Source organism: Lissotriton vulgaris, chromosome 5 (genome assembly GCF_964263255.1).
Source record: "Lissotriton vulgaris chromosome 5, aLisVul1.2, whole genome shotgun sequence".
In the NCBI taxonomy this organism is placed as follows: domain Eukaryota; kingdom Metazoa; phylum Chordata; class Amphibia; order Caudata; family Salamandridae; genus Lissotriton; species Lissotriton vulgaris.
In genome coordinates, this window is record NC_141693.1 from 992,199,095 (window position 1) to 992,215,870 (window position 16,776).

General features: G+C 44.2%; 1 protein-coding gene across 1 annotated transcript in view; it reads left to right on the forward strand.

The window, feature by feature from the left end:
• Positions 1-16,776, forward strand: part of GOT1 (glutamic-oxaloacetic transaminase 1) — a 102,484-nt gene that overhangs the window by 45,368 nt on the left and 40,340 nt on the right. Inside the window, exon 5 of the mRNA XM_086922603.1 lies at positions 13,325-13,429. Coding sequence (XP_086778729.1) covers positions 13,325-13,429 — 105 coding nt within the window. The remainder of the gene's footprint in view (positions 1-13,324; positions 13,430-16,776) is intronic.

The following is a 16,776-nucleotide window of genomic DNA, read 5'->3' on the forward strand; positions in this document are numbered from 1 at the left end:
GATTTTAAAACTGCTGCAAAGCATCACAAGAGATTAGAGGGCACCAGGGGCCTTGTAATCTGATGGTACTGAAAAGCTGAGCAGGACGGCCTCCTGGCAGGAGAGAACTTGTTTTATTTAGCGCAGGGCGTCGCCCATGGTGCTATAATGAGGCAAATTGCATGCAGCGCTAGTCGATTAGTATGGCACCACCTCCCTCCTGATGCATCTACACTACAATATTGTGCACTAACGTGTCACTGCTGATGTAGATAGAGGCTGCTTGCTGCACAATAATTCCTAGAGTACATCAGATCGTAGGCAGACCAGATTTAATGACATTTTAGAGCAACCAAGTGCAACTACATACCTGGCAGACACTGGACGTGAGAGAGCCGTCCGTGCTGAAATAAGTGTAAAGGCGTGCAGCGGTAAAAATCAAGTAATTTAAGGCGCTTATACTGCAACTCCTGCTGCTTGTGGCGGCGCTCAGTGGGACAGTCTAGCCATTGATGGGCGATAACCTAAGTGACCCTAAGTGAGTGTGGGGCTCTCTCCAAACAAGCTCCTTCTCGCACCCATCTGACACCTTTTAAATTCCCGCCTGTCGGGACCTGCAACGCGGTTACATAGATATGCTTATAAATAATTGGACTGTGCAAGGATTGTGTTACGTCAAGGTGATGTGGAGGGTAATTTTTAACAACAGCTTGCTGGGTCGGACACTGTAAACTTCAAGAAACTCTTTCTTGCCTGTCCACAGCATGGCTGTGTGAACCCCGCCCGTCCCCAGAGTGAATACGATAAGTAATCACGTACTGCGTCCCGGGCAATGATTCTAAAGGTGCTCACCAGCTGCACAGTCCCTGAGTGATGTGCTCTCCTGCTCTGCACTCCATCGCAGCTGCCACGGTCCCGTGAGTCCAGAGCCCAGACGTCGGCAATCTCAATGACCGCGGCGGTGCGAGCGGAACTACCATTTGCCACACAGAAACTTTGCTGCCTGACTCCTGCTGCGCCACAGGTACCAGCAGGACATGAAGTATGTGGATAAGTGTGGCTCACTGGTTAGAGCAGGCAGACCCTGAAGCAGAGGTCAGACCCGGGACCAGGGTTCAATTCCCGACGCGGCAGGGTCTTGAGCTCAAATGTCCACGGACTCGACAATTTTCGCTTCGGTGCCTGACCTAGTCATGGGTTCACACTCTCCAACTCTGGGCATTAAGCTTGCTTAATCTCCACAACGGCCCCCCGCGGCGGGATGCCTGGCTTTCACCTTCGGGATGCCCTGTAGGGGCTATCTCACAGGGAAAAGCCAGGACGGGTTCCCAAGGCAAGCGCCGAGATACCTCCCCGGTGATCGAGTGCTATATAAGAACATACAAAAAAAAAATATATATCGCGGCTATCGAAAGTTGGCTGCTGACACTGGGTGCAAATCATTACGTTGTAGCACAATCACCGCTCAGACAGCCAGCCCCAGCATGCCTGAGAAGCGTGCTGCCACTCTCCAGCTTTACATTTCAGACTAGCATTGGATTAGCAACGCTATGGCTTGACTTTCCTGGGGCGTTCTAATGCCAATGCATTTCAGTTGGACTTCCTCAGAAGCTATCAGGCAAGGGTAAAGTGTTGAGGGGCCCCCTGGAGCTCGCCCCCCCCCCCTGCATTGCAGGGCGCTTTATGCCCCTGTGTCTGCTGTAAATCAATATCCCGCAGCAGGATTGCCAGAAGCGCTTTGAGCGTATTTGTGAGGCAGCCTCATCCCCTTCCTCCTGGTCGTCCGCCCGTTGTTGGCCCCTCAGGGCGTGGTGACCTACGGAGCATGGAGTCCCCTTGTGGAAATGCTGGTGCTCTCGTTGAGGCTTGGGAGCCCCTTGCCGGCTGCAAATCAAGCTAGAAAGCTGAAAGTAGGTAATAGTCTGAAATCAGCAAGGGGTAATTTGTTTAGGTTTATCAAGGATTTCCCAAAGAAATTAAATGTTGAAATAAAAAATATCAGGGGGAAAAGGAAAGGGGTAACACGATATTCACCTAGAACTTTGTGCACAGAATGTTGTTCCGCAAACCTAATATATCATTTCGTCCTTCAGGCTCTTCCAGTCGCCGAGATCTACAGTGTTTGAAACCCATATCCAGATCCAACACTGTGGCCATGGCTAAAATGTGTTTATCCACTGTGTACTGACTGTACTTAAAAGGAAAAATCGAATTCATGCAAATAGGGTAAATAGAATTGTTTTTTTTTTTTTTATGTACCGAAGAAACTGAGTTTAGAGATGGTGGTCATTTGTACCACTCCAAAATCTGGATTACATATAATGCCAGATGATTATGAGGACGTTTTTTCAAAAAAGGTATTTTTTTGTGTACACAGACTTAAGAAATTCAGTAGCAAATGCCCTACTGTCTTGCATTCCTAGACTTCTTACAATGAAAACTGTACCCTTTAATTGTTTTATTCCTATTGTGTGAGACGGGCAAGGCTCAAGGTCACGACCATGGAAGGTACAAGAAAAAAATTGAGAATTTGGTGTATTTTTGGGCTGTGGTATAGGGGCCCTGTGTTGGCTGGCACAAGGAAATGTACATACACCAGACATTTCTAAAAATGTTATACCTGGAGTGGTGGAGCGGTGGGTTTTGAAGTGGTGTAACTTAATTGGCTGCCACTGCTTCTTTTTAGAAAGTATGTTCTTACAAATGTATACTTTTGTTGAAAAAACTGATTTTCTTCACATTGCTGTGACTGGCGTTGCTAAACTTACGAGGAACAGCTAAATTCTCAACACCCAGTGTTGAAACATTAAAGCAGCTAATAAAAAAAGTTTCCAACATGTGGCTGGACTTACCATAATGCACACTAGCCGGGAAGGCCTAAACTGTGACTTTGTGAAGTTAATGTAGTGTCAGTATAGTTAAGGTTTCTGTCTAATCCTGTCCTATGCAGTAAGCCCACCCACACGAGGGTATCTTTTTATTAGGTGAAGTTTGGAAACATTGAATGATGGGACTGTTGCTGGATGTTAGAGTTGTTTTGCTACAATACAGAGAGTGTGAGCTAAATAGACCAGTTGCGTTCTCCCGATGGCGGCGGACAGAGAGGACACTCCAGGTATTCCTGTGGTGCTGCTTCTTTGACAAATGTGTGACTAAAAGAAAGAACCACCCTCCAGAACCGCATGACTCGTGTAACACCAAGACGGAGATGAAAATCCTCAAAGAACGAAAAACAAGACTGGTGAGAGCCTTAGGCCTCTCAAGTGTGCATGCATAGAAAGGCAGGGACACATTCCCTGACAAAGTCCCCAGGCCCAAATGGGCTCTTAGAGCTAGCCGAAACATGTTGGCACAAATATAGGAGATTTGTTTGAATGATTGTGTTCAAAAGGAATCCTCAACATATGTTTATTATCTATAACCCAGGCACTCGATGAGTAAATGAAACCTTTGGGTATACCTGTAGGTATTTTTAACTGTCCATTTTCACCTGGATCCCTGCTTATCCAGTTTGATTTAATTAAGGAACTCCCATTTTGTCTTTGCTGGAGTATTCCCTGGTGGTACCATCCTACTAGTGTGTGGATCGGCGCCAATGATGGAGCATATCACGATAAGTGAGTGAGGCGTCTACTCCAATATCTTTAGATATCCAAGAGGTTAACAGAGGGACGCCTTTGATAAACGGTCAAGAGGTGTTCATCCCCCAGAACTCTTTAAATATTCCAGTTGCTCTTTTTGTGTGACTATTCTAGAGTTCTCTGTCACAGAAAAGTTAAGTAATTGTAATTTTTATTTTATTTTAACATGTACTTTGCACGTTGTAAGTGGTAAGACAACATGCAGCTTTCCATGCTAGCCACATCACCATGGATTCCCCTGGGTGTCTAGTTATCAGAAATGTCCATGATTGCTGGGTTTCCGTGGATACTGAACCTGGGCCCAGATATTGCAGTCATCCCAATGGAAGCTCTCCCCATTGCCCTTGTGTCTAGTGAATGGATCCCAGCTCGAACCCTTTGGAATCCACACGTTTTGCATATCCAAACTTGGGGTAACACCGATGTGTTTGTAGCCCTTATTATATCTGTTTTTGCGACAGGAAGGCTAGCAAACATTTTCCTGTTTTGGAAAAATGTGTTCAAAATTTACAAACACCATGTGCAACGCTTTGTTCTGGCACAGAGTGAAGGAAACCGTAGGAATAGAAGTATTGAAAATATGGTTAGCATTGGTTTCCATATGGCCCAGGAGTGATGCCTTCAAACAAAAAGAACAGGTACCCTAATTCAGCATTTCACTTCAGTTGCTTCTGAACTTTCACAAATGATAGCATTTAGTTTATAGCCTCTTGGCACCCCTGAGCTTTTGAAAACCCACTCGTATCTAATACCCCCATACAGGGGAGATCAGGGGAACATGGATGTGGACCAATTTTTAGCAGGGATATGTACCTAGATGGAAGTACCATGTTTTGGAAGAAATTGATTAAAAAGCAGTTTAAAAAGTGGCTTGCACTAGTACATGCCCTTGGAGATTGGGTTAAGGGGAACGGTGTTCAGATGGTTTGAGTCTTTCCTCTCGAATCTGCAACAGACGGTCTGGGCCCCGCCTTATTCGGCCGCAGTACCGCCATTGGAGGTTGGAGTCCCCCAGGGGTCGATTCTAAGTCCTACCCTTTTTAACATTTACATGTCCCCTTTGGCGGTGCTGGCCGAGGCGTGTGGTGCCCAGATTGTCTCTTACGCTGATGACACCCAGCTTCTCTTCACCTGTGGCAATAATAGGGACTTTGACGGAAAGCTTATTAAGAACTGCCTGGGTGCTGTGTTCGGCTGGTTTCACATAAACCAGCTGAAATGCAACCCAGATAAATCTGAGGTCCTTTTTTTTGGGTATTCTCCTGACCCTTGTTGGAAGTCCTGGTGGCCGGCTGATATCCACCCCCCTCGGTGGAGACGGGGATGGCAAAGAACCTGGGAGTTAAGTTGGACATCGGCTTGTCTCTTAAACCACATATTCTGGGCCTGGTGGGTCACTGCTTCAGGATACTGGGTCTGCTCAGGAAATTCCTTCCTTGGCTATCCATCGCCCACAGGAAAAATACAGTGCAGGCTTTGGTAGGATCTAGGCTCGATTACGCCAACGTACTCTACCTCGGCCTCCCTGATTATCTTCTCTCACGCCTGCAGGTGGTGCAGAACTCTGCCGCCCGTGCCATCTTCGGCCTTGGTAGGAGGTCTCACGCTGCGGGCCTGCTGAAATCCCTCCATTGGCTTCCGATACGGAAACGCATCGAGTTTAAGACGTTGACCTTGGCATTTAAGGCACTCCATGGCTCTGGTGCAGGTTACCTAAGGAAGCAGCTGGGATTTCATATTCCATCCAGAGCACTTTGCTCTGCGTCCCTTTCACTGGCCTCTGTCCCGGCAGTCGGGCACGCTCGCATCGGGGGCCGCTCTTTTGGCTATCTTGCTCCTCGAGCCTGGAATGCACTGCCACTGTCAATTAGGAAATGCGGGACCCTTTTGTCTTTTAGGAAGGAGCTGAAGACGTGGTTGTTCTGCAATTAACTCCCCTGGCCGTGATGGTTGTGTTGTGTTGGGTCTGACAGCGCCGGGACACTCTGTTCGAGTAGCTGAGCGCTTAATAAAACTCGCTATAACATAACATAACAGATTGGAAACTGTTTTTTTAAATATATATATGCTTTCGATACAGTCCTAGGATTGATCCAATGAACAGAGCACCTGAAGCACGGTTTCTGCCACAAATTCAGTTATTTGCGCTAACATTACTTAATTGATTATGCAGACTACTTTCCCTAAGACCCAGAGGTATCTGGTAATTCTAGGCTATGGAACTCCAGGGCAGTATTTTCATTGGTTAGTGTTGGGTGATTTATGTTTATTTACTTGAGAAATGCAAGAAAATAGTATGTTTTTTGTGTGTGCAAAAATGACAAAAAATCCACATTTTTATGTAGATCTTCAGGGTGCGAAGAAATATTGATGTGGATGTACTGATTTCATAATAGTGAATGTGCTGAAAAAACATACAGATCATATGGGAGCGCAAAAAGAGGTTTGGTACACATTTTTGAACTACCGAATACTGATTTTTTTTCTATTAAAAAAAGATGTGACACACAGGTGCAGTAAAAGGACCAATGTCCACAAGTGGTGTTTGCATGATTACCTTTTCTAGCAGTAAAACGAGATCCCTAAAGCACAGTTGCTGTTGTGACCATCAGCCACCAGGTGGAACTATTGTTCCATAGACAGTTAATTAAAACATAATGCGATGTGCACACTTAGCCATTCAGCTGCAGTTTATTGCTCTTTTGCTTATATAGTGTTTACAGAAGCAACTTTCCGTTTCTGTTGTTGCGTTTCCCAGCATAATCTCTCGTGTCAGTTACAGGTTCTCATTATCCTCATTCGCAGGGCCGTAACGCAAGCCCTTGGGTGCCCGCAACCATTCATAGGGACCCAACCCTTCCTGGGGTCCCTGTTCACCACAAGGCCAATTAACATCTGTGAGATGCTTGAGGCTGAGGAGCCTCCGAGTCTCATATTTTACTGGGTGGGCGAAGGGGGTGGGGGGCGGGGGACAGTCATTTTGCGTTTCGCTATGCAGGATTTTGCACACTTTCTTGCTACTGGGTGGCTTTCGATGCTCCCAGCATGTTACGCTTGCAAGGAAGCACTGCCGTGAACTTGGCTTTCGTAACATATCTGACTGAAAGTCAATTGTATGTATGACCGAGCGATGGCATCGATCATTCGATACTTTAACACTGGTTAAAACCATTCCGGAACATGAGATTTCTGTGCGTAGAGGCGAACACTCTGGCCATTATATGTTTCGCTCCTGGGAAAGAAGACTAGTTTTGACACGTTTTTATAGTCTATCATTTATATATTTTACATTGCGGCTGTACTATGTTATGCCATTTCTGTACCGCACAGCCCTACATTGGTGTGGTCGCATTGCATTTTCAGGTGTTCGGGCAGTGTTTCCAAGCGAGAAGGCTTGTATTGGCCGCCAAGTAAGAGAGATGGAATTAACTTAATAGATGTAGTGTAGAAAACAAAGCAAACTTTGGCAGTTGCCAGTATGTCTGACCTTGGTTAATTTTTCTTTAATTTATTAGTGTATTTGTTTTGTTTACAAACATACGAAACAGACATTAAAGGTAAAGCAAAACGTGTCCCATCCAAAAAAAAAAATAAAGAAAAAAGCATGAAATGGAAGGAGAGTTGGCTAAAAGTCCCGGCACTGAATTAGAATACTTTACAGACGATTATGAGCAAGCAAGATATTCCAATGAATAACGCCAAGGGCTCAAGTCGGCTGACCCATTGCCATGTGTTGTATGCTGCGTTTGGCGGAAGCAAAATGTAAATGACTCTTGTCAGTGCTTAATTTGTGCAGATGGGTTCCGGTGCTGGGCACTGGCACTTAATTGCCAACACTGGCACTTGTGGCAATCTTCCACACGGTGGCACTGTTTGTTAAGCCTCGCTTACGCAGCGCATGCGCTGCATAGGAAAAAGACCTTTAGCCATCAATGTACCTTTTCAGGCAAAAACGTGCACGCGCTCCATTGCTTTCAACGGCAACGCGTGCACGTGTAGCGATTCCCTTGCGGGAGCCAGCTTTGAAACCATATGTTTGTAATTAACTTGCAAACATATGGTGACCCTGCTCATTTCCAGAAGGAAAACAGGCGCAGACCCCCTCCTGTCTTCCCTCCCCCTGCTGCCTCCTTCATTAGCGCGAGTCGCGCACGCATGTTTGTTTTCTTTAATGCCGGTGAAACTGTCTTCAGCTTCAACTGTTCTTTGTGCACGTGTTTGTTTTTATTTATTGCCGCGAGACGGAGTGTGCGTCTATTCCTAAAGATGCACAATCAATTCCTCTCCACTGAAACACCAAGCAGCGCAGCTACTGCAAGTGACAGCCTAAAACCAAGGAATGTTTAAGTTTAACCCTTCTTGTGCAAAAGCAAAGTGAGGAAGTGCATATTCCGTCACAGCCTTACCCGTCATTATGGGGGGCAGCACAAGTTCACCCATGCCTCGCTCTTCTGAACCTAAGCAAAGCAGTGAGCATAGCCAACCAAAAAGCAAAACCATGAAGGTGGCTGAGGTGACATGAAGTACGCGGGCACTGCTTCTGACTGTACATGTCAAATCACCAACAGCCCCTCAGGGGTCAGCTCGGCGCTTCCTGACAAGCGGGAGGTTTTAGGTAACGTAACAACGAGAACACTGCCGGACGCCTATCAATAACGGCCCGAATTAGAAGTTGTGCTTCCCCAAACCCCTCCCCCTTGCTATAAAGTACCGACGACCTCCAAGTTAGTCAAATACTCTGAAGCGACGTGGCCTCTTCTGAGGCAGCATTGACGTATTGATGGGGACAGGAAGAGACAGTTGGCGAGCCAGCTTCTGGAGGTTAATGGGTGCGCACACACTCCTGTGCTTCATCATCCATAGAGACGGAAGTGCAAAATCGAAGGAGATACAAATAAGAAACTTGTGTTCAGGTATTAGCAGAACGTTACATTTTTTTACACTCAAGATACAATCAAAAGGTGGCAAAAAGTAAATTTATTCCATAAGTGCTATAGCAGGAAAGTTGAAGATGGACCAAAAGTGCAAGCTAAGCTGTTAAGAAGGGAAAATAAAAACAGCTGTTTTAAAGTCTCGGTACCACATAATTACAAACCACAAAATTACACTCTACTCAATGCAACATAAAAGCAACCCATATAATACCACTCAGTACAACATAATGACACAGTACATAGTTACACTCTACTCAATACAACATAAAAACACTCCACATAATACCACTCAGTGCCACATATTTATACAGTACATAATTACACTGTCCTCCATGCAAAATAAATACACTCCACATAATAACACTCAGTGCCGCATAATAACACACAACATAATTAAGATCTACTCACTGCAAAATAAATACACTCCACATCATACCACTCAGTAGCACATAATCACACCTCACAATTACTCTACTCAGTGCAACATAAATATACCACACATACCATTCAGTAAAACATAATTAGAAGCCACATAATTAAACTCTACTTAATGTAACCTAAATATACTCCCCATAATACTACTCAGTGCCACATATTTACACACCACACAATTAAACAGTATTCAATTCGACATAAATACACTCCACATAATAACGCTGTGCCACATAAATACAAAACACATAATTACAATCTATTGAATGCAACATAAGTTAACTACACATAATAACACTCAGTACTACATATTTTCTCACCACACAATTCCACTCTTACATGCAACAAAAATACACTCTACATATTAACGCTGTGCCACATAATTATACACCACATACTTACAATATACAGAATGCAACATAAATACACTACACATATTAGCACTCACTACAACCTATTTACATGCCACATAACACACTACTCAATGTTAGACACACACCCCATATACCACTCACTGCAACATAATTACTTAAAACATATTTACACTCTACTCAATGCAACATAAATACACTCCACATAATAACACTGTGCCAAATAATTACACTACACATACTTACACTATACTCAGTACAACATAAATATACCACACATACAAGTCAGTAACACATAATTACAGGCCACATAATTACACTCTACTCAATGCAACATAAAGACACACCACATAATACCAATGACTGCCACATAATTACACGCCACATAATTAAACTCCACTCAATGCAACATAAATTCAATCCATTTATTTACACTCAATGCCACATAATTACACTACAGTTATTTACACTCTACTCAATGCAACAGAAATACACTCAACATAATACCACTCATTACAACATTATTAGACATCCCATACTTACTCTATTCATTGCAACATAAATACACTACACACTGTGCCACATAATTACACACCACATAATTACACACCACATAATTACACAATAATCAAGGCAACATAGATACACTCCACAAAATACCACTCAGTGCGACATAGTTACGCGCCATATAATTACACTCCACAACATGCAACATAAAATAACTCCACATAATAACACTCAGTGCCAAGTGCAACTACAAAGAAAATAGAAGACCTTTATTTTCAATGTTAGAATCTTTTTTAAATCGGGTTGTTCTGTTGTATATAATGTCATCTTGCTTGTATAAATGTAACAGAAAAGCTTAACACATTTTATTATAACTTTTCAACATGATGCACAGCAGCCACAATGCTCTACAACATAGGCAACATACAACATAGGCAAATATTCAGGCTAAACACATAAGGTCCAGAAAGCGAGACCTATTGGCTATGCCAATGCTTGTTTTATTTAGAGATGAGCACAGCAGTTGTGAAATAATTCAATATACATTCAAAATGACAAATTCCTGCCACCCAAGCCATTCTTCTAGCTTTGTGGCCTGGAATGGTCTGAAGTGCCACACTTGTAGGAGTGTGTGTGATGAGTAGTAGTGATGTTTGTACTCTCACTGGCTGCGCTGGCAGGGGCATTGGATGGTGCAAACTGCAATGGCCTCCTGACGAGGGCCCTGGCACCTATGTCGTTTTTTTAATTTGATTTTTTAAGCATGGTGTTGAATAGATCAATGGAAGAAGGCGGCTTACTGAAAGAGTGTTATTGTAATTATATAGCGCTTACTAACCCTGACGAGGCGTTGTAGAAGCACAGAGTGTAATATGCTATTTATTATCACTGTGGAAACCTCGTGTAAGTTTTGACGCCCTCCCCTTCCCCAATAATTTGTAATAAATAGCATATTGCACTCTGCAATCTGCATATATGGTTTAGGCCATGGCATTTAAATGGGTAGGTTTTTTTTAACACCTTGCGTGCTGCCCCGATTTCCCTCCGGTGCTGGACATTCCATAACTGGGTGTGGTCGTGACGGAACCATTCAGACATCAGCACAGCTCAACCGTGACTGATGACGGAATGGTTCCTCACAAGCATCGAAGGGGTTAAAGATGTCTAACCCAAACCAGAATGCGGAGGAGGATGGGGTGGTGGGGTTAAACTTATGCATTAATATAAAATGTCATTGAAAATCCTGATTACCGTTAGGACGGTTGTTTCGGTGTTAAAGTAATTGTAGTGTGCAATCTGTGAGGCAGTAAATAGTATTTTTCTCATGTCAATTTTGCTGTACCTTGTTACTATTTGGAATTTGACCTTTGCACTGTACTGATGTGCATTTATTACAATACTTTTTCCGAATAATCTGTTATTAAGCTACATTCATTTTTACTGCCAAGGCATACATATATTAAACTGGAGGATTACAGCCATTGTCCATTTCAATCAAAATTGTTTCTTTAAACCATTTACATGCACATAATACCCCATGTTCTTTGACCATCGAACCCACCACACTCGTATAGTTTGGCCCTTAAAAAAATAAATGTGTAGTTGGGAGGGAGCGGCTCCCTGCTCAAGCCCTTATCATGGAATTTATGATGCCTGCAACAATTTATGTGGAAAACATCTAACACATAACATATAAACCGCCTGAAGATTGCAAGACGCGGTTAATTTGGCAAGATAGACTTCGTTGTTCAGTGCCTCCAATTAAGAGGAAGAGGTTGGGAGGGTAGTTTGAGCCCTGTGGAAGAATTTGATCACAAATGTCCCGACAATCAAAAAGGTTATGAACTTTGGGAATTAATCGGGAATAAAGTTCCCACCTGACTGAGAGAGTGAGTCAAGGATGAGCGCTGGGGAGATTTGAAAACATTGAACAAATTCCGTGCAGCAGTACTTCAAAAATAGCTGTATTGGGGTTGAGGTCAAGAAAGGCAACCTCCCCAATATATTATCTGGTTTGGAAGCAAAGCCCTCCTCTAGAAAATCTCCTGATCTTTCAGCTACTTCTGGATGTACACAAGCATCCAGTCAAGAGCTCTGTTCCCCCAGTAAGGCAAGAAGCTACAAACTATCTTCTTTCATCCGGTGAGGTGGCTCACAGCATGAGGCTGCAACTATCAAAAACAGTATCGTAAATGTGTTAACTCGTACTACTTCTCATTTTCTACTTTCTCTACTTAAACATTTCTTTCCTCAGACTTATCGAGGCGGGAGAAGGGGAGAGAATGAGAGAGTATGAGAGAATGAGATATATATATTTTTTTCCAGGAACAGCTCTCTATGGGCTGAACTGCCCCCAAAGCCCCTGGCTGGCCTCAAGTCCCCTGGCTAATTTCAGGTGGAATCCTTTTTGCTCCCTTGGATTCCAAAATACATGGAGGGACTACAAGCAAGCTCATTGAGAGCACTCTGGCACCAAAGCAGAGAAGAAGCAGCAGGCCAGCGCAACAAAGCAAAGTTCCTTCTGGCAGCATAACAGTTCATCCTGGCAATGTGCCATCTATAGAGCCAGCAGTGGCTGGTTACAAGTCTAGGCAGTGTCTAAAAACGTGGGGTCAGAGCCTCTGTACTTGTACTCCACTGAAACACATATTGGGGAATTTCCAATGAAAACCAATCAGAGGAGCAGCCTCACAGCAGTGAGAAACAAAATAGGCTGTTTGTCACTACCAGGGCATGCCACGTGCCAAGGGCACATGTTCTACCTTTTACCTACACAGCACCCTGCCCATAGGTCTACATAGGGCCTACCTTAGGGGTGACCTATAAGTAGTAAAAGGGGACTTTCAGATTTGCCAAGCACTTTAAATGCCAAGTCACCGTGGGAGTAACTGCGCATGCGGGCCCTGCAGAGGGCCGAGACCGGTTTGAAAGGCTAAGTCTGTGGGTGGTGCAAACAGCCCTGCAGCTGCAGGCCCGCTCGTACCATTTCATTTACCCTCATAGATGCTATTAAACATTCCTCCCCAGTGCTGCGCTGTCCATTGGAACTAGTGCTGAATGGACGTCCAATGGTCGTGCGCAGCACTGGGGAGGTAGTGCTGCCGTCGGCCAATGCACCGAGGCAGCACTTAAGGGGTTAAAGGCCCTTGGTTTATAGGATGCCACTGTACAAGGGACTTACAGGTAGATAAAATATGCCAAGCAGGTGTAGACCAATCTCACAGGTCAGAGCACATGCAGTTAAGCGCTGATATTCAGTGGTAAAGTGCCCAGAGTCATGAAACCAACAAGCTGATCAGAAAAAATACAGGAGGAAGGCAAAATATGTGGGGATCACCCTGCTAATAGGGTCAGGTCCAACAGTGTCTGTTTAATAATAGACTTTGGTGTCATTGCGAACATGAGTTTGTATCTTTGTAGAGATTAACCTTTCAACAGCTTTCTGATTTTCTTTTCCCAGGATGCTCCTGAGTATTCCATTTTTGTACTCCATGCCTGTGCACACAATCCAACTGGAACGGACCCAAAACCAGATGAGTGGAAGCAGATTTCAGAGGTCATGAAGGTATTACAAAAAAGTGTATTTGTGTGAGTTGATGTTTAATGTTCTGCCCGAGTACATTGTAAATATACTTTACAGGGTTTTGCGTTTTACACCTTCTGCAGCTTAGTGCTCTGCTCCTTCCTGTCTGATTTCTTTGATTTTTTTGGGGGGGGGATTTTTTTTCTTCCATAATCCAACCTATTTTTCATTTTACAGAGCACTTCCCCTTAACGAATGACACATGGTTAAAATTATTGCAGCTTTTGTCAGTTTGATAAATTGCCCTCCTAATATTTGATTCCAAATCGTATCTTCCTTCTTAGAAGTCTGATCTGGAGTCCAGTACAGTTGGAGGCTGCTGGTAATGTTAAGCAGCACGAGAATCTGGCTTTGTTTACAGGATTTCAGTGGTGCTTAAACCTTCGGATATCGAAGCTCTGTCCGTGTGTTACTACAAGTACATGACCATGGTATATAACTTCTCTCCATCCAGGAACAATTTTGAGAAGGAACATTTTGAATCCCAGAGATTAGGTGGTGGTGACATCCTAAGCCAATTGCAGACTTTTGCAAGGAGGCAGGCGAGGGCACTTTGTCCGGACTTTGCAAACTTTGATTACAGTTCCGCAACCCATGCAAAGAGATATTTAAAGGGCATATGCGGTGCAGCCAGCACTGCTACGTTATAGAACAGAATCACACTGTCCGTTTGGCTATATGGTTCTGATGTTAAGCGAGAGAGAAAGATTGGTGATCCTGGAGTGCTCCCAACTCTACCATTCACGACCTCACCATGAGGGTAGACCCGACTGTGTTTGGTGCTCTAGTGCATTCTCATTCAGGCCTCTTTAATGCTTTCTGTGCTTCCAAAATGAGGAGCACAGCAGGTGACTCTTGCAAGCACAGAACTTCTATCCCCGATGTGAGAAGTGAGCTGGTGAAAATTAAGCAAGCACCCCAGTGTTAGATAGCACTCATCCGACCCTCTTAAAAACAGTTTAAATTGGCAAAAAGGTTTTGGGACCCAGGCACACTCCGTGAAAAACCAGGACAATCCGGGACGTCTGCTCACCCTTGACTGAATGCCAAGATGCCAGAAGTTATGTAAAAAAATCTTCCCAAGAGGTTTTAGAACGTTGGGTCGCCCACTTGGAGTTACATCACGCCATAACATCTCCAGTAGTGAGAAGTGAGCATGCACACATCTTAACACTAGTGCCCATACTCAATCTAGACATGCAATTTGGAGAAAAGTGTCGGGACACTGGGACACTTCTCCAAAAACCAGGAATGTCTGGGGAAAACCGGGACGTCTGGTCATCCTAGACAAGCGGCAATGACAGTGAGCCCACAGGGTGCAAAACAGCCAACTGTGGAGAAAGAATGCTTTGTACGGAATGCTTTATTCTCCGTATAACATATCTCCTTTAGTCTGATCAGCTAAAAATGTACCATCAGCCTTTAGCAGCTAATCCCTGCCTCAGTGTTACATTTAGAGCCTGCGCTCTGCCCAGCACACCTCTTACCCCCTGCAGATTCCGCGGCGTGCGTTTCGGATAACCATTACTTGATCCTAGCTCACGATCCTGGCTGCACAAATACATAACAAAGCAGCCTCGTCGAAATTCTATTAAAGACTGGGTAAGGGTTTTAACTCGCTGAAGTCAGCCCTCATACTGAGGGCGTGAGCAAAAATGGAAAGCCTGATATGGACCCGTTTCAGCACCTTCTTTTGAGAACTGCCGGTGCTGAGCACTGCGATACCAAAGGGGATGATGGACGGAGCTTTTGAGCACATCAAACACTCACCCCCGGTCAACTGATCTGGGTTTAATCCATCACCATTCTTTAGCTCACTCCACCACCCCTGTTCAGACATGGCCATATGCAAATCAGTCTGACCCTGTGCCTCATGGGAACAGTCCAGCCCGAACTGCCAAGCCATGTCTTCCCTGGACCGGAAACAAGCATCCTAGGACCGGTTTCGGATTCATAATCCTCATCAGCCTGGCTATCTTGAATCCAGTGGTAGAGTGAGCAAGGGACCCACGTCTGGGCATACCCTGACCACTTAGGGCGAACCCAGCCCACTTAAAGCCCTGGTATTTGTTGAGCGTGGAGTGGAAGCTCGTTGGCTAATAGATTGGGAGCCTCGGTAGGACCAATATTATAATGCTCCTTTAATTGTGAGCTGATCTGAGAGAGGTGGCAGTACATATACAGTCTGGATGTACAAAACATGTTTGCACCTTCACACACGCTGTTTCACATGCACAAAGTGAATCAAATTATTACGGAAATCCTTTACCACTTATCTACTGTTGAGGCAAAGGGTGTGGACTTGTGCAAAAGACACTATTTTGTCATACCAGTAGTTAAAATGTGTTCAGGGGTGTCGGTGGTTGAACCTAACTACGCAGTGTTTTGTTCTGGTTAGTTTGCTTTGAAAAAAAAAACGAAACGCTTCCACTAGCTTACAGCAGAGTGCCGTACAAAGGGACACATTCTGTTAATTATCAGCTTTCAGAGCAGACCAATGCCACAATTCCGCCATTGTGGCATCCTTCAACCTTTTTTACTTTCTAGTTTTCTAGTCTGAAAGAAGTGCTTTAAAAGTCAAGGGAAATACATTTTTGGCCCCATTTCACCATCAGCACTGCTTCAGATCTAACCCTCTTTGTGACTGTCCATGATAGGTGAGGCTGTCAAGTTGTTCACGGTAGGTGAATCGAATCGATCAGCCGGGGACTAATCTCCAGCACCACAACATTTAGGTGTAATCATCGGACAGAATACCATATCTGAAAATCATTCCATACCACATCTAAACTCTTTGGCTCACACACAAGATCCATTTGACACACTTAGTCTGCAAATTTAAACCAGTCTGTGGCTAACTGTGGATCTGATGAAACCCATTTTTTTTTTTTTTACAGATTTCTCTCTCTACTAGCAGTATTAAATAGAATGCTAGTGTTTGCGGAGGCTTCCTCAACCACTAATTGACAAGTGGATTGATCCCCATTAGAATCAGTCAGGCTTACCTTGATCGTTCTATTAACGATCTTGCCAAGACTGTCACTTACGGCTTCCCAATATCCTTTTAGCTACATTCAACGAAAATATGCCTATCCTCTGCTTTTACAGCCTAGTGTTGTCTGTACAAACTTGGCAATTCTGTGGGGCGTCCAGTATATCCTATGGAGAGTAAAAATGTCTCTTGCCAGTCCCTCTCCAACATAGCAGCGCATACTCGCCCACTGTACGATTTGTCAGGCCTCCCTGCCAGCATTCTGCTGTTTTAAAATTGAAAGGCTTGACACTACCCCTGAAAGTTATGAAGGATGAGCCCTCCCTTCATTTGCTTC